The 18,565-nt window shown below is 50.5% G+C and overlaps 1 protein-coding gene across 1 annotated transcript in view; it reads left to right on the top strand.

The window, feature by feature from the left end:
• The window catches only part of EHD2 (EH domain containing 2), a 64,301-nt gene that overhangs the window by 42,208 nt on the left and 3,528 nt on the right, over nt 1–18,565 (top strand). Inside the window, exons 3-4 of the mRNA XM_060258244.1 lie at nt 3,431–3,843; nt 16,855–17,019. Coding sequence (XP_060114227.1) covers nt 3,431–3,843; nt 16,855–17,019 — 578 coding nt within the window. The remainder of the gene's footprint in view (nt 1–3,430; nt 3,844–16,854; nt 17,020–18,565) is intronic.

The raw sequence follows: 18,565 nt of genomic DNA, 5'->3' as shown, positions 1-18,565 counted from the left end.
AGGGAGGGAGGTGGCTGGCTTCCAGCAGCTAAGAAAGCTGTGAGTCTTCTCTAGATTCGGGGAGGGGGGGTGGGAGGAGACCTCAAGGCAGAGAAAGAAATCTGCTTTCGTCAGGCACAAAAGGGGGTGTCCAGGCCGGGGCGGGGAACCATCCCAAAAGTAATAAATAAAAATACTGCTTTCAAAGCAAGCTTTTGGGTTTTTAATTCCTTAGCTAGCTTGCCAATCCCCAGGTGGGGGCAGGGGATCCCCCGGTTTGGAGCCCCTCTGCCCGGTTCAGGGTAATCAGAAAGCGGGGGGAGGGGAAGGGAAATGTCTGCTGGGCACTCCATTATTTCCTACAGAGACTTATTCCCATAGGGTATAATGGTGAATTGATCCGCGGGTGTCTGGGGCTCTGGGGGGGCTGTTTTTTGAGGTAGAGGCACCACATTTGCAGCATAGCATCCGGTGCTTCTCCCCAAAATACCCCCCAAGTTTCAAAAAGATTGAACTAGGTGTCCAATTCTATGAGCCCCCAAAGAAGGTGCCCCTATCCTTCTTTATTTCCTATGGAAGGAAGGCCTTTAAAAGGTGTGCTTTGTCCCTTTAAATGTGACAGCCAGAACTCCCTTGGAGTTCAATGATGCTTGTCATACCCTTGCTCCTGGTTCCACCCTCCAAAGTCTCCTGGCTCCACCTCCAAAGTCCCCAGATATTTCCTGAATTGGACTTGGCAACCCTGTAGCTCCGTCATGAGCTGGCTGAGGTTTGGAAGTCGTAAGGCGGGTGGGGGGAGAGAACCCTCCCACGAAAAATCTCTTTGCTGCAGCCCCAGCGTTTGGCCAAATGCTTCTTTGAAATGGGCATTGCCTGTAAATGAACGGACCTGTGAAAGAAAGAGCAGTAGGGTAGTTCTTTAAGAGGCCGTGGCAACTCCAGCCGAAATCGTTTTTCATTTTTATTTCATTGGAGCTGGATATATTTGATTTTTCTGGTTTCTGTGTGGCAGATTGCCAGTCAACTCAAGTTGCCAGCCTTCAGCAGGGGTTTGGCGATATTGTGAGATTTACTACCGATCTCCAGATGACAAGAGATCAGTTCCCCCAGAGAAAAAGGCTGCTTGGGAGAGGGGGGGGAATCTGTGGCCAGTTTGGTGTAGTGGTTAAGTGTGCGGATTCTAGTCTGGGAGGACAGAGTCTGATTCCCCACTCCTCCACTTGCAGCTGCTGGAATGGCCTTTAGTAAGCCATAGCTCTCGCAGAGCTGTTCTTTCAGGAGCAGTTCTCTCAGAGCTCTTTCAGCCCCACTTACCTCACATGGTGTCTGTCAGGGGAAGAGGAAGGGACGGAGATTACAAGCTGCTCTGAGACTCCGAGTGAAGGGCAGGGTATAAATCCAATCTCCTTCACCTCCTCCTCCTCCACCACCACCACCACCACCGCCACTTCTTCTTCTTCTTCTTCTTTCCCTGCAGTCCCTCCCCTCCCCAAAGCTTGCCTTCTCCAAGCTCCACCTCCAAGTCTCCAAGAATTTTCCAGTCCAGAGTTTTCAACCCTGCAGTAATCACATTCAGCCATCCTGTTTCCTGATCGCCTTTGGAGAGCCAGCTTGGTGTAGTGGTTAAGTGCGCGGACTCTTAACTGGGAGAACCGGGTTTGATTCCCCACTCCTCCACTTGCAGCTGCTGGAATGGCCTTGGGTCAGCCATAGCTCTTGCAGAGCTGTCCTTGAAAGGGCAGACTCTTATCTGGGAGAACTGGGTTTGATTCCCCACTCCTCCACTTGCACCTGCTGGAATGGCCTTGGGTCAGCCATAGCTCTAGCAGAGGTTGTCCTTGAAAGGGCAGACTCTTATCTGGGAGAACCGGGTTTGATTCCCCACTCCTCCACTTGCACCTGCTGGAATGGCCTTGGGTCAGCCATAGCTCTGGCAGAGGTTATCCTTGAAAGAAAGGGCAGACTCTTATCTGGGAGAACCGGGTTTGATTCCCCACTCTTCCACTTACAGTTGCTGGAATGGCCTTGGGTCAGCCATAGCTCTGGCAGAGGTTATCCTTGAAAGAAAGGGCAGACTCTTATCTGGGAGAACCGGGTTTGATTCCCCACTCTTCCACTTACAGTTGCTGGAATGGCCTTGAGTCAGCCATAGCTCTGGCAGAGGTTATCCTTGAAAGAAAGGGCAGACTCTTATCTGGGAGAACCGGGTTTGATTCCCCACTCTTCCACTTACAGTTGGTGGAATGGCCTTGGGTCAGCCATAGCTCTTGCAGAGCTGTCCTTGAAAGGGCAGCTTCTGTCAGAGCTCTCTCAGCCCCACCCAGTTTGGTGTAGTAGTTAATTGTGCGGATTCTTATCTGGGAGAACAAGGTTTGATTCCCCTCTCCTCCACTTGCAGCTGCTGGAATGGCCTTGGGTCAGCCATAGCTCTGGCAGGAGTTGTCCTTGAAAGGGCAGTTGCTGTGAAAGTCCTCTCTGCCCCATCCACCTCACAGGGTGTCCGTTGTGGGGGAGGAAGGGATTGGCAACGCTAGCTACATCAGGGGTGTGTGGCCCAATAGGCAAAAGAGTCCCTGCTATTTTTTAAAAAAAAGCTCCGGTCATGTGAATACTGATGCTGTGCTTCGGTTCTTTCTGATGGTTCCAGACTTCTGATATCCTAATGCAGGGGTGGCCAACGGTAGCTCTCCAGATGTTTTTTGCCTACAACTCCCATCTGCCCCAATGGCTGGGGCAGATGGGAGTTGTAGGCAAAAAACATCTGGAGAGCTACCGTTGGCCACTCCTGTCCTAATGCATCCGGTTATCAGATGCCCTGTTTGGTGTCTTGCCCTGACTCACTCTGTGTTAATCCACTCTGTAAGAAAGGTAGACTACAAAAAAACATGTATAACCAGGGGTCATTTTGTAGAAAAATAGGTGGCGGAACTCATCAGCATAACTCATTAGCATATGCCACCCCCCTCCCCAGCCAAAAGCAACCCAATGCAAGAAAAGAGAGTCCCGGGTGAGCGAGGCCTGCTTGGGCTGGCTAGAGATCCAGCCAGCCCAAGCAGGCCTCACTCGCCTGGGGCTCTGCTGGGCCACCCCCCATCCAGTCAAAAGGCTGACAAACCACGTGCCACCCAAAATCACACAAGAAGCGGAGAAAAGGTGGTGTGGGCTTCTCCAGGGGTTTATAAGGGCTGCTGGGGGTGTGGCCAAGCCCCTGGTGGCTGGCTGTCTGCCTGCTCTCCTAATCCAGGGATTGTTATGCAGCTGCACCTACTATTCAATGGACAAGGCCGGTGGGGAGGAAGAGGGGGAACCCTCGGAAAGGTTCAGGAGCTGTGCTCCTGTGAGCTCCCGCTGAATCTGAGGCCTGCATATAACTAACTAAATGCAAGCGGGCTCTTGAAAGGTACGTGCAAAAAGAGCCCCTTATTTGAGAAGCCTCTCTTGTCTCCCACAGGCTACGACTTCCCGGCGGTGCTGCAGTGGTTCGCCGAGCGCGTGGACCGCATCATCCTCCTCTTCGACGCCCACAAGCTGGAGATCTCCGACGAGTTCTCGGAGGCCATCCGGGCCCTCAAGGGCAACGAGGACAAGATCCGGGTGGTCCTGAACAAGGCCGACATGGTGGAGACGCAGCAGCTGATGCGGGTCTATGGCGCACTCATGTGGTCGCTGGGCAAAGTGTTCAATACCCCCGAGGTGCTGCGCGTCTACATCGGGTCCTTCTGGTCGGAGCCTCTGCTCATCTCCGACAACCGACGGCTCTTTGAGCTCGAGGAGCAGGACTTGTTCACGGACATCCAGAACCTGCCCCGGAATTCTGCCCTGAGGAAGCTCAATGATCTCGTCAAGAGAGCCCGTCTGGTTAGGGTGAGTACGAGGAGTCGGAGAAGTAGAAGGGACGGGGGTCAGAAAAGAGAGAAGGCGGCGGGGGTCGAACAGGAGGATATTCCTGTGGGTCAAGTAGGGATAGCAGGGTTAAGTCATTCTGTAGATTGGGAGTCCCCAACCTTCTTGTGACCTTCTTGTGGTACCAATTTGGAAGGGAAAACTCTATAGCGATTTGGGAGGGAAAACTCTGTGGTACCTCCCAAATTGCTAGGGCGTCCAGGAAAACCATAGCGTTTTCCTGGGTGCTCCTAGAGCAGCCGGTGTGCGACGTCGCCAGCTCGATGATGTCACTTCCAAGTGACATCATCATGCCAGCAACGTCAGGGGAAGATCTCCCCTGCTGGCCCAATATGGGATGGCAGGTTGGGAGCCTCCGGGGGGGGGGGGGAGAATCCTCGCCCGGCCCGGGAACTTGGCAGCCCTAGGTGGAGCCAGCCACAAAATGGATGCCGCGGCTTGTCTTCAGCCATACAGAGAAGCGCTTTGCGCTCTGGTGGTAGCTTCTGGTGACTTCTTGTATTGTGAGAAAGGGAGAAAAGTGCTTCTTTCTCTCCCTTCTCTGTCCCATGCATAATTTTGTAATCCTTTAAAAAAATATGCTTTTACCCCTTGGCAGGGGTGGAATTCTAGCAGGAGCCCCTTTGCATATTAGGCCACACACCCCGATGCAGCCAATCCTCCAAGAGCTTACAAGGCTCTTTTTTGTAAGCTCTTGGAGGATTGGCTACATCAGGGGTGCGTGGCCTAATATGCAAAGGAGCTCCTGCTAGAATTTCACCCCTGCCCCTTGGTCATCCAATGGCCCTGTTGCCTTCCTGACTCGTCTTCTGCTACCAACGATGGGCTAGGGATTAGAAGGGAGAGAAGGCAGCCATGTTCTGTAGGAAAATATTTAATAGAAGGTTTTGCCTAGGTGGGAAACACCTCTTAAGAAGTACCACAAGCCACACCCAGTAGGAAAGACAATAGTCTGTATATGCTTCTGCTCCAACGGCTCACCGTCTTGCCCTCATTTTGGCCCAGGTTTACTAGCAATTGAAGAATTAACGGACGTTCTCACATTCTGACACGTTACTGTTTTATTGGTTTCCAGGGCTTTTTTGGTAGAAAAAGCCCAGCAGGATCTTATTTGCATATTAGGTCACACCCCCTGATGCCACCATTGTTTCACACAGGATTTTTGTAGAAACCCCCCAGCAGGGCATCATTTGCATATTAAGCCACACCCCCTATGTCACCATTGAGTAACACAGGGCTTTTTTGTAGAAAAAGTCCAGCAGGGACTTATTTGCGTATTAGGCCACACCCCCTGATGTCACCATTGTTTCACATAGGGCTCTTTTTGTGGAAAAAGCCCAGCAGGAACTTATTTGCATATTAGGCCACACACCCCTGACATCGTAATTGTTTCACACAGGGCTTTTTGTAGAAAAAAGCCCAGCAGGTTTGCCTATGGAGATTTGCATATTAGGCCACACCCCTGATGCCCAGCCAACCAGAACGGTGCTCCTCTGCGTTCCTGCTCAAGAAAGAGCCCTGCTGGGTTTCCCACGCCAATGCTACCCAGATCAAAGTTTTTCTCAATTCGTTAATTTTCCTTTTTCGCCATTGGATTTTAACTTTGCACCACTTTGCGTTCTAAAACCGCTGCCCACCAGCTCTCCGTAGCTCTGCTCACGGCCCCCCACTCCTCGTCTGAACAAGCGTGCCTGCACACGAAAGCTCACGTTCTGCGTGAAACTTCGTTGGCCTTCAAGGTGCTGCCGGACTCCGACTTTCCTCTTCCCCTCTTCACCTTTCAAAAGATTCCTCTCGCGGAGCCAATGGATAGAATCGCAGAGCCGCCTCCCCTCTTGCGTCGGGACAGACACCTCTACCCAGCCCGAACGACCCCGTTCCCTTTCCTCTATGGGAAGAGATGAGCGTTTGTTCTGACGCACATTTTTAATTGCCGCTTTTCCTGTTCTCTTGAATGGCAGAGAAGGGACGACAACCCTCAACTTGAACAATGGCTGTGTTCCCACAGAGGAAGTTTGTAATTGAGCTTCAGGGTACAGGGTGTTTACGGGACCGGCCACCCCTTTCCCGAATCCTCTCTCCGCATCCTACTCTGGTTTTCTCATTAAGCGTTTCCTGTGGGGTAGCACCAATTACATTAACCTCAGTAGCTTGCCTCTCTTGTCGGGCCTCTTCTTTGGAGGTAAAAGGAAGGAGGAGCATCAGAGATAATGCCGAGGTAATACCGAGACACTCCCTGAGCCAGTATGGTGTAATGGTTAAGTGCGCGGACTCTTATCTGGGAAAACCAGGTTTGATTCCCCATTCCTCCACTTGCAGCTGCTGGAATGGCCTTGGGTCAGCCATAGCTGTTGTAGGAGTTGTCCTTGAAAGGGCCACTTCTGGGAGAGCTCTCAGCCCCACCCACCTCACAGGTTGTCTGTTGTGGGGGAAGGAGATAAAGGAGATTGTAAGTGCTCTGAGTCTCTGGTTCAGAGAGAAGGGCGGGGTATAAATCTGCAGTCTTCTTCTTCTTCTTCCCCAAAATCAGGTGCAACAGTGAATCCAGTTGGAGCAGATGTCCCTTCCCAAAGCGACATCTTCTCCATCATCCTTGTTGAAACATCAGCCAACTCCAGGTTAGAAAATCCCTGGAGATTTGGGGGTAGAAGAAGATGATGATATTGGATTTATATCCCACCCTTCACTCTGAATCTCAGAGCAGCCTACAATCTCCTTTACCTTCTTCCTCCACAACAGACACACTGTGAGAGGGTGGGGCTGAGAGAGCTCTCACAAAAGCTGCTCTTTCGAGGACAACTCTTGCTAGAGTTATACCTCACCCTTTTCTCTGAATCAGAGTCTCAGAGCAGCTTAAAATCTCCTTTATCTCCCCCCCCCCACAACAGACACCCTGTGAGGAGGGTGAGGCTGAGAGAGCTCTCACAGAAGCTGCTCTTTCAAGGACAACTCTTGCTAGAGTTATACCTCACCCTTTTCTCTGAATCAGAGTCTCAGAGCGGTCTACAATCTTTTTTACCTTCTTCCCCCACAACAGACACCCTGTGAGAAGGGTGGGGCTGAGAGGGCTCTCACAGCAGCTGCCCTTTCAAGGACAACCTCTGCCAGAGCTCTGGCTGACCCAAGGCCATTCCAGCAGGTGCAAGTGGAGGAGTGGGGAATCAAACCCGGTTCTCCCAGATAAGAGTCTGCACACTTAACCACTACACCAAACTGGGTAGAGTTTGAGAAGGCACGGTTTGAGGAGGGGAGGGACCTGAGTGGGGAATAATATCATTGAACTAGGGTTTCCGGCTCTGGGTTCCAAAATTCAAGGAGATTTGGGGGTTGGGGTGGAGCCTAGGGAAGAATATAGGAAGGGGAGGGAACCTCAGCATGACCCAGAATCCTCCGAAAGACCCAGGTTCAGTTCCCAGCGTCTCTAGCTAAAAGAACCAGGTGAGGAAAAAAGACAACTAGCCAAGAATTGCTGTCTGACAGGATAGACAATCTTGACTCGGATAGATCAGTAGCCTAACTTGGGATAAGGCAACTCCATGAGTTCAGGTTTGTTGAATGGCCAAGGGCTGATGGACTAAAATTCTTTCATCGATCGGTAGCCCAAATACCGTCGTTGTAATAAGATGTCACACAGTAGGTTCAGGATGGACAAATGGAAACACTGCTTGACACGGAGAACGATTCAGATGCGGAATTGGCTGCCCAAGGATGTAGCGACGGCCGCAGGAATAAACAGCTTTCAAAGGGGATTAGAGTCATGGGGTGCAGCATTCGCACTACACTCAATGATGCATTCTGCAACTGAATTTTTGCTATTCTTACGCAATAAAAATCCAGTTGCAAAACACATAGGCCGTTTTCCCACTGAGCTTACCTCGGAGCGACATCCCTCTTCACCGCGCAGCGTCTGCGCGGATTTCCCACCAACTGCTCCGAGGAACCAGGAAGTTCCCGACCTTTTGCGTCGCAAATGGAAACCGCTAAAAACCAGTTTACATTTGCGACGCAAAAGCCGCGGCTCTTCCTGGTTGTGCGCAGCAGTTGGTGGGAAATCCGCGCAGACGCTGCGCGGTGAAGAGGGACGTTGCTCCGGAGTGAGGTCAGTGGGAAAACAGCCATAATTTAGTGTAGTGTGAATACACCCATGGAGGATACGTCCATCAATGGCTACTAGTCATGGTAACTGAGGGGAACCTCTGAACTAATCCTCCGAATCCAAGAGCTAGGAAACAACCCCAGGGGAAGGCCTTGGCCTCCCTGCCCTGTTGTTGGCCCTCCAGAGGAACTGGTTGGCCCCTGTGCGAGGCTGGACTAGATGGACCACTGGTCTGATCCAGCAAGGGTCTTCTGATGTTCTTACAAGAGGAAGGCTTTGGTCTCCATGCCCTGTTGTTGGCCTTCCAGATGAACTGTTTGGCCACTGTGTGAGACAGGAGGGTGGACTAGATGGACCACTGGCCTGATCCAGCAGAGCTCTTCTTATGTTCTCATCAGGGGAAGGCCTCGGCCTCTCTGCCCTGTTGTTGGCCCTCCAGAGGAACTGGTTGGCCCCTGTCTGAGACAGGATGCTGGACTAGAAGGACCCTCACTGGTCTGATCCAGCAGGGCTCTTCTGATGTTCTTACTGTGTAGATCTGCTGGAATAACTATTGCCGCTCAGACGAAGGGCTCGACTGGGGCTCCTCTCTGATCCGTTAAGATTTCTGAGACGGTTTCAGACGATATTCTGTGAATACGTGGAGGAGATGGTAGATTGCCCCGATGACCGGATAGAGTTACCAGGATCCCCCTGGCTCAAGGTCTTTCCCAGGAATGTAGGAAACTTCTGTCTGGATTTCCCTTTTGCAAACATCTCCCAGGGAATTCAAAGACATTATTGGCGTTCCATCCAAAGCAGGAAGAAGGCCCTGCCCTATTACTGGGTCTTTTTCTTTCTCTCCCCCCACTTTAAAATTTATATACAAGGTTCTCTGATTGCCCAAGGGAGGGGCTGGCTGTCCCTCAAAAGTTCAGGAAGTTTCCATTCCCCCCCTCCCCCGACTTCTTTTTTTCTCCCTCTCCTTGGCCTTATCTTTTCCTGTCACCTGTACCAGGCTGGCTTTGTGTTTCAAGAGTCCTCCAGTGGCAATTTCCTCCCAGCTTCAAACAAAAACACAGCAACGGTGTACACAAGCGAGAAAGGATGTCAAGGCGTCAGGAGTGGGCTTTTCCACAACGGACAATGCCCCAGCCTTGGGCTGACATACCAGAAAACGTACAGTGTCGTGCAGGAGGGAATGTCGGGAGTGTGGGGGTGCGAGAGCTGCCCATGAGCTTGTTGCTTGAAATCAAGAACTGAAGAGCAAACATCCATCTTCCCTAATTCATGATTTATTCAGGTTGAGAGCCAGTTTGGTGTACTGGTTAAATGCACTGATTCTTATCTGGGAGAACCAGGTTTGATTCCCCACTCCTCCACTTGCACCTGCTGGACTGGCCTTGGGTCAGCCATGGCTCTCGCAGAGATGTCTTTGAAAGGGCAGCTTCTGGGAGAGCTCTCTCAGCCCCACCTACCTCAGGTTCAAGATTTCGGGGATCCCTCTGCCAAGAAGCCATCCAGCGGATCCTCTGCACCAAGGACTTTCAACAAGAGGGCCAGTTTGGTGTAGTGGTTAAGAACGGGTGGATGCTAATCTGGAGAACTGGGTTTGATTCCCCACTCCTCCTCCACATGCAGCCTGCTGGGTGACCAGGGGTCAATCACAAGTCTCTTAGAGCACTCTCAGCCCCACCTACCCCACAGGGCGTCTGTTGTGGGGGAGGAAGGTAAAGGAGAGTGTGAGCCGCTCTGAGACTCTGAGATTCAGAGTGGAGGGCAGGATGTAAATCCAATACCTCCTCCTCTTCCTCCATGGTGGGCAGCTATATTGGTCTGAAGCAGCAGACCAAAGTTATGAGTTCAGTGGTACCTTGAAGACCAACAAAGTTCAGTTCTGGGTATAAGCATTCCTGTACCACCGGACTCCAACCTCTCCCAGATTAGAGTCCTTGTGCCTAACCACTAATATTATTCAGCCTCCTGAATAGTATTATATTTTGCATGTGGTTTGGCTCACTGGCATGAGTTGTGTATAGGGTTGCCAATCCCCAGGTGGGGGCAGGGGATCCCCCGGTTTGGAGGCCCTCCCCCCGCTTCAGGGTCGCCAGAAAGCGGGGGGAGGGGAGGGAAATGTCTGCTGGGCACTCTATTATTCCCTATGGAGATTTATTCCCATAGAAAATCATGGAGAATTGATCCGCGGGTATCTGGGGCTCTGGGAGGGCTGTTTTTTGGGGTAGATACACCAAATTTTCAGTATAGCATCTAGCACCTCTCCCCAAAATACCCACCAAGTTTCAAAAAGATTGGACCAGGGGGTCCAATTCTATGAGCCCCAAAAGAAGGTGCCCCTATCTTTCATTATTTCCTATGGAAGGAAGGCATTGAAAAGGTGTGCCGTCCCTTTAAATGTGATGGCCAGAACTCCCTTTGGAGTTCAATTATGCTTGTCACAGCCTTGATCTTGGCTCCACCCCTAATATCTCCTGGCTCCACCCCCAAAGTCTCCTGGCTCCACCCCTAAAGTCCCCAGTTATTTCTTGAATTGGATTTGACAACCCTAGTTGTGTAGGCAGATGACTGTGTTGTGACTTGGCAGTTTTCACAGCCCTCCCCCCTCCCCCGGAGAAAAAGAAGATTATTATTTGGATTTATACACCACTCTTTACTACCCAAGAGGCCTGTGGCGCAGAGTGGTAAAGCAGCAGTACTGCAGTACTGTGGTCTGAACTCTCCGCTCACGACCTGAGTTGGATTCAAGCAGCTGGCCCAAGGTTGACTCAGCCTTCCATCCTTCCGAGGTCGGTCAAATGAGTCCCCAGCTTGCTGGGGGGGAAGTGTAAAAGACTGGGGAAGGCAAGGGCAAACCACCCCGTCAAAAGTCTGCCGTGAAAACGTCGTGAAAGAAACGTCACCCCAGAGTCGGAAACGACTGGTGCTCGCACAGGGGACCTTTCTTTTCCTACCCAAAGGAGTCTCAGAGCGGCTTACAATCTCCTTCCCTTCCTCTCCCCACAACAGATGCCCTGTGGGGTAGGTGGGGCTGAGAGTGCTCTAAGAGACTTGTGATTGACCCCTGGTCACCCAGCAGGCTGCATGTGGAAGAGTGGGGAATCAAACCCAGTTCTCCAGATTAGCATCCACCGTTCTTAACCACTACACCAAACTGGCCCTCTTGTTGAAAGTCCTTGGTGCAGAGGATCCGCTGGATGGCTTCTTGGCAGAGGGATCCCCCGAAATCTTGAACCTGACTGTGCTGCAATTCCTGCCTGAAGAGGGATGAAGGTGTAGGACGGATCCCTGTTCAGCCCCTCCCCCCCCCACTTCCTGCTCAGAGACACGTAGAAGAATTTACAACCTGACTGCTTTCCGGAGCCTCCTGCGTCCCCTGATTGTTGCTGTCCTCCAGGCATCCTGTCTTGGCCAGGCTTCAGGGCATCTCTCACGCTCCAGGCGTCTGCAGTTCTGGCTCTGCGGCCACCTCAAGGGGAGCCGGGCCGCCTCGATCTCACAGAGGAGGTTTCCTATGGGCTGGACAGACGATGGGCCTTGCTGTCCCCTTCTGCAGGAAGCACTGGGTTATAAATCCAGTTTAGGGGATTGGAAAGTGTCCCCAGGAAGGCCAAGGGGGAAGCAGCCGTGAGGCCGAGACCTGTCTGCCGACCAAAGGAGGTTGAGCCGTGCAGAAGTGGCGCCATTTAGGGTTGCCAACTCTGCGTTGGGAAATTCCTGGAGCTTTGAGGAAGTGAAGGCTGGGGAGGGGAGGGGCTTCAGTCAGGTATGATGCCATTGAGTCCACCCTCCAAAGCAGCCGTTTCCTCCAAAGGCAGTTTCACCAGGCTTGAGGCGCAATAAAGCTGTTAACAGACTCTGCATTTATTGCCTTGTGACATTCTCACCCTCATTCTCCAATTCTAACACGTTCTGCTGCCTTTGTTGCTTTCCCGGGCAACTGCTATCCAGACCAAACCTCTTTCAATTTGTTCGTTTCGCTTTCAGTTTGCTGATTTCACTATTTTGCAATTGGATTCTAACTTTGTACTATTCTGCCTGTTTTACTTCTCTATGCAGCTCTGCTCACTGCACCCCGTTTCACCGTCTGACGAAGCGGGCACGCCCACGAAAGCTGACGTTCTGCATAAAACTCTGTCAGCCTTAAAGGCACTACAGGACTCTGATTTTGTTCCATCTTGGGTATAAGCTTTCGTGTGCAAGCACACTTCTTTAGATGCATCGAGGAAGCGTGCATGCTCACGGAAGCTTGTACCCAGAATGAAACTTTGTTAGTCTTATAGGTGCCACCCGACTCAAACTATGTTCCGTTAGAAATACCATAAAAATTATTATTTTATTACATTTGTGTCTCGTGCTCCCCTGACGGGCTCAGGGCGGCTAACAACAATTCAAACGACATAGTGCTCAAATAAAATCACAATAAGGTCATTAAAAACATTTCATACGATCTTGTACAATTTAAAACAATCCTCCCGTTTCAGTTTCATTCTCTAAGTCCGAGACGGCGTGGTTAGTTCTTATTGAGCACTACGTGCAGGCCGCGGATTCAGTGGGAGCTCACAGGAGCACAGCTCCTGAACTTTTCTGAGAGTTCCACCTCTTCCTTCTGAGAGTTAGAACATAAGAACAGAAGAGAAGCCCTGTTGGATCAGGCTAATGGCCCATCCAGTCCAACACTGTGTGCCACATAAGAACATAAGAGAAACCCTGCTGGATCAGGCCAATGGCCCATCAAGTCCAACACTCTGTGTCACATAAGAACATAAGAGAAGCCATGTTGGATGAGGCCAATGGCCCATCCAGTCCAACACTGTGTGTCTCATAAGAACAGAAGAGAAGCCCTGTTGGATCAGGCCAATGGCCCCTCCAGTCCAACACTGTGTGCCACATAAGAACATAAGAGAAGCCATGTTGGATTAGGCCAATGGCCCATCCAGTCCAACACAGTGTGTCACATAAGAACATAAGAGAAGCCATGTTGGATCAGGCCAATGGCCCATCCAGTCCAACACTCTGTGTCACACAGTGGCCAATATATATGTGTGTGTGTATGTGTATATATATATATACACATACACACACATGCACATATATACTGTGGCTAATAGCCACTGATGGACCTCTGCTCCATATTTTTATTCAATCCCCTCTTAAAGCTGGCTATGCTTGTAGCCTCCACCACCTCCTGTGGCAGTGAATTCCACATGTTAATCACCCTTTGGGTGAAGAAAGACTTCCTTTTATCCATTTTAACCCGACTGCTCATCAATTTCATTGAATGCCCACGAGTTCTTGTATTGTGAGAAAGGGAGAAAAGGACTTCTTTCTCTACTTTCTCCATCCCAGGCATAATCTTGTAAACCTCTATCATGTCACCCCGCAGTCTACGTTTCTCCAAGCTAAAGAGCCCCAAGCGTTTTAACCTTTCTTCATAGGGAAAGTGTTCCAACCCTTTAATCATTCTAGTTGCCCTTTTCTGCACTTTTTCCAATGCTATAATATCCTTTTTGAGGTGCGGCGACCAGAACTGCACACAGTACTCCAAATGAGACCGCACCATCGATTTATACAGGGGCATTATGATACTGGCTGATTTGTTTTCAATTCCCTTCCTAATAATTCCCAGCATGGCATTGGCCTTTTTTATTGCAACCGCACACTGTCTTGACATTTTCAGTGAGTTATCTACCACGACCCCAAGATCTCTCTCTTGGTCAGTCTCTGCCAGTTCACACCCCATCAACTTGTATTTGTAGCTGGGATTCTTGGCCCCAGTGTGCATTACTTTGCACTTGGCCACATTGAACCTCATCTGCCACGTTGACGCCCTTGTTCCACCTCCTTGTCCACTGAATAGTACTGCAGCTGCATAACAATCCCTGGATGAGCTCCACCTCCTATTTTTCTACAAAACGACTGCTGACTACATGCAATAATGATGTTAGGTGTTGTTTAGTGCTCTACATTTATATTGGGATGGGTTCAAATACCAGCGCTATGGGACGGTGGGATAGTGGTTCCCTCCCCATTAGACGCTAAATGCCAGCCTATACAATTCTCCCTAGGACTAGTGTAAAAACAAATGCTAAAATGATCAAAGTTTCTGACATTGCTTCATCGTAGTATAGTACAGTAATATTTTTAAAAGGCAAACCAGGTTTCAGGCAACTTTTTCAGCCAGCTAAGCGAAGCATCGCATCTTGAGCAAAATAGAACTAGAATGGCCATGGCTAGTGCAAGGCCCTGCCCGGCTCCAGATTGCTGCTGAGCAGAGCTTCCTGTGTTCATGAGCTCATGTGCACAGTTTAGAGCAGGGGTGTCAAACATCTGGCTCAAGGGCCAAATCAGGCCCCCGGAGGGCTCCTATCAGGCCCCTGAGCAACTGGCTGTCATCTGCCTCCTTTTTCCTTTCTCTTGCTTCCTTCTGTGTAACAGCTTGCTTTGCAAGGCTCTCTCAATCACACAGGAGCTACAGAGCAAAGCCTCTGTTTTCACACTGTCTGAGGCTCCTCCCTTGGGAAGGCAGGTGGGGGGGAGGGGGAGGAATAGTTTGCTTTGCCAGGTTCTCTCAATCGCACAACAGAGCTATTGAGCCAAGCCTCTATTTTCACACTGGCTGAGGATCCTCCCTTGGGAAGGGGGGCGGGGGGGAATAGTTTGCTTTGCCAGGTTCTCTCAATCGCACAGCAGAGCTACAGAGCAAAGCCTCTATTTTCACATTGGCTGAGGCTCCTCCCTTGGGAAGGCGGGCGGGGGGGGAGGGGGAGGAATAGTTTGCTTTGCCATGTTCTCTCAATCGCACAGCAGAGCTACTGAGCCAAGTCTCTCTCCCTTCTATTGGCTGAGGCTCTTCCCCATCCTGATCCCCTGGGGAAGGCAGGAAAGTGCCAGAGCGTCTTTTGCCCAGTTCCCTGGATCCCATGGAAGAGATACAAAGAAAGCACCTTTAAGACAAAATAAGTGCTAACGTTTTAAGTTTTTTTAAAAAAAATCTTTGTGTTTGTCTGTGTTCTTTATAAAGTTTATATCTCTGCTATCTAATCTTAAATAGGTACAGATATGGCTGGGCCACGTCAGGCCGGGCCATATGTGTACCTATTTAAGATTAGATAGCAGAGATATAAACTTTATAAAGAACACAGGCAAACACCGACAAAGTCTCATTTATGTCAGATCCAGCCCTCATTACAAATGAATTCAACACCCCCGGTTTATAGGGAACACCGGCCAGGTATTTTTTTTTTTCTTCCTTGCTTTTAGGGATTCAGGCAACACCCAGAAATCTCATCTCATCATCTTCTGAGACTTCCACCCAGAGAAATCTCATTTGCTTATCACAGGAGTGCATATTTGTCGAAACATATCAGTCTTATCTTTTTCCTAAATCTGCTCTATCATGTGGGAAGTGATTGGTTCTTGACTGAATAGGAGATCATCAACACAAGTGTAAATGAGTCCGTCAACAAGTGCAAAGGAGTTACATCCGATAGAGCAAGATAAGGAGGCCGACCTTAACTCCTCACCTGCATTAAAAAGCAATTAGTCTCACTTTTCTGCAGCCTTTTCAACTTGAAACTTAACGGTTAAAGTAACTTTAAGCGAACAGAGTTCACCAACGGTTGAAGAACGCTTGAACTCTCAGTTGATGTGCAAAATCAGCCAGGAAAAGTTGCTGAACTGATAGCTTTGGCACTTATGCACCTACATATCAGGTGGTACAAAAAGACCACAACCTGAGACCCCAGCAGGGATGCCAACCTCCAGGTGGGACCTGGCGATCTCCCAGTATTACAGTTTTCTCCAGATGGCCCTGGAGAAAATGGCTTTTTTTGCAGGATGGATATTATATCCTGCTCCTTCCCCAAACCCTGCTCTCCCTAAGCTCCACCCCCCGCAAAAAATCTCCAGGCATTTACAACTCAGATCTGTCAGCCATAGAACCGGGGGACAGGGGCTGCTACCAAGTCAGAATAGACAAGACCACGGATGGCCAGTGTTTGAGAGCTACAAGCAGGGTGGAATTCTAGCAGGAGCTCCTTTGCATATTAGGCCACACACCCCTGATGTAGCCAATCCTCCCAGAGCTGACAAAAAAGAGCCTTGTAAGCTCTTGGAGGATTGGCTACATCAGGGGGTGTGGCCTGATATGCAAAGGGGCTCCCGCTAGAATCCCACCCCTGTCCACAAGACATAGACATCAGATGTTTGAGAGCAGCAGGGAAGGAAGGAAGGAAGGAAGGAAGGAAGGAAGGAAGGAAGGAAGGAAGGAAGGAAGGAAGGAAGGAAGGAAGGAAGGAAGGAAGGAAGGAAGGAAGGAAGGAAGGAAGGAAGGAAGGAAGGAAGGAAGATTGGGAGATGGAAAGAAAGCAACTTTAACTTTAAATGCATTCTCCAAGCCATTGGCTGGCTTGGCTTGGAGAAATGGTTTAAAGAGGGAAAAGCCATTTCCAAGTTGGCCAAAGGGCCAGTGGGGGCTTCAAGAGCCACACAATATGTGTGTTAGAGCCGCATGCGGCTCCCAAGCCACAGCTTGGCCACCCCTGATTTAGTGCACGTGATCACAACTCTTGAAAGAGTTACCTAGAAACTGTGGCAACATATAACATAAATCCCCATAACAGCCCCTTAGTTTAAATCAAAAGTCTTCAGGGATGTGGCCACCCTCGGTTATTGAAGGAGGATATTCTGTAGGTGGGGCAGCCACCGAAAAGACCCTTTGCCCGATTCCAACCAGCCAAGCTTCAGAAAAGACCGGTTCCCTAATGGAGGGCCTTGGAGCAGATCTCCTGGATCAGATATGGGGAGTGTCTAGTGGGGGGCCTGTATAAAATCCCCCCTTCCCCCCCTCTCTCCCTTCCCCTCTGTCTTTGTCCCCCAAGGTCCACGCCCACATCATCAGCCACCTGAAGAAGGACATGCCCTCCGTCTTTGGCAAGGAAAACAAGAAGAAGCAGCTCATCAACAAACTGCCCGTCATCTTTGCCAAGATCCAGCTTGAGCACCACATCTCTCCTGGCGACTTCCCAGACTGCCAAAAGATGCAGGTGAGAGCGGCTTCCCCCTCTGCAGCCCCTCCCTGAACAGCCAGAGGCATTTGGGGCAAAACAGACAAAATGCCAGGGCTTTTTTTTCTAGCAGGAATTCCTTTGCATAGTAAGCGACACACCCCTGATATAGCCAATCCTCCAAGAGCTTACAGGGCTCTTAGTAGAGGGCATTCTGTAAGCGCCAAGAGGATTGGCTACATCACAGGGGGTGTGGCCTAGAATCATAGAATGCTAGAGTTGGAAGGGACCTCCAGGGTCATCTAGTCCAACCCCCTGCACAACGCAGGAAACTCACAAACACCTCCCCCTAAATTCACAGGATAGAATGCTAGAATCCTAGAGTTGGAAGGGACCTCCAGGATCATCTAGTCCAACCCCCTGCATAACACAGGAAACTCACAAATCTCTCTCCTTAAATTCATAAGATCCTCATTGCTGTCAGATGGCCATCTAGCCTCTGTTTAAAAACCACCTAGGAAGGAGAGCCCACCACCTCCCAAGGAGGAAGCCTGTTCCACTGAGGAACTGCTCTAACAGTCAGAAAGTTCTTCCTAAAAGAACAAGAGACATTGGATTTATATTCCGCCCTCCACACAAGAGTCTCAGAGCGGCTCACAATCTCCTTTATCTTCCTCCCCCACAACAGAACACCCTGTGAGGTGGGTGGGGCTGGAGAGGGCTCTCACAGCAGCTGCCCTTTCAAGGACAACCTCTGCCAGAGCTATGGCTGACCCAAGGCCATTCCAGCAGATGCAAGTGGAGGAGTGGGGAATCAGACCGGGTTCTCCCAGATAAGAGTCTGCCCTTTCAAGGACAACCTCTGCCAGAGCTATGGCTGATCCAAGGCCATTCCAGCAGGTGCAAGTGGAGGAGGGGGGAATCAAACCTGGTTCTCCCAGATAAGAGTCTGCCCTTTCAAGGACAACCTCTGACAGAGCTATGGCTGACCCAAGGCCATCCCAGCAGCTGCAAGTGGAGGAGTGGGGGAATCAAACCCAGTTCTCCCAGATAAGAGTCTGCCCTTTCAAGGACAACCTCTGACAGAGCTATGGCTGACCCAAGGCCATCCCAGCAGCTGCAAGTGGAGGAGTGGGGGAATCAAACCCAGTTCTCCCAGATAAGAGTCTGCCCTTTCAAGGACAACCTCTGCCAGAGCTATGGCTGACCCAAGGCCATCCCAGCAGCTGCAAGTGGAGGAGTGGGGGAATCAAACCCAGTTCTCCCAGATAAGAGTCTGCCCTTTCAAGGACAACCTCTGACAGAGCTATGGCTGACCCAAGGCCATCCCAGCAGCTGCAAGTGGAGGAGTGGGGGAATAAACCCAGTTCTCCCAGGCAAGAGTCTGCCCTTTCAAGGACAACCTCTGCCAGAGCTATGGCTGACCCAAGGCCATTCCAGCAGCTGCAAGTGGAGGAGTGGGGGAATCAAACCCAGTTCTCCCAGATAAGAGTCTGCCCTTTCAAGGACAACCTCTGCCAGAGCTATGGCTGACTCAAGGGCATTCCAGCAGCTGCAAGTGGAGGAGTGGGGAATCAAACCCAGA

Source organism: Heteronotia binoei, chromosome 17 (genome assembly GCF_032191835.1).
Source record: "Heteronotia binoei isolate CCM8104 ecotype False Entrance Well chromosome 17, APGP_CSIRO_Hbin_v1, whole genome shotgun sequence".
NCBI lineage: Eukaryota > Metazoa > Chordata > Lepidosauria > Squamata > Gekkonidae > Heteronotia > Heteronotia binoei.
Note: the sequence above shows the minus strand (reverse complement) of the source record. Positions and strands in the feature narration are given on the sequence as shown.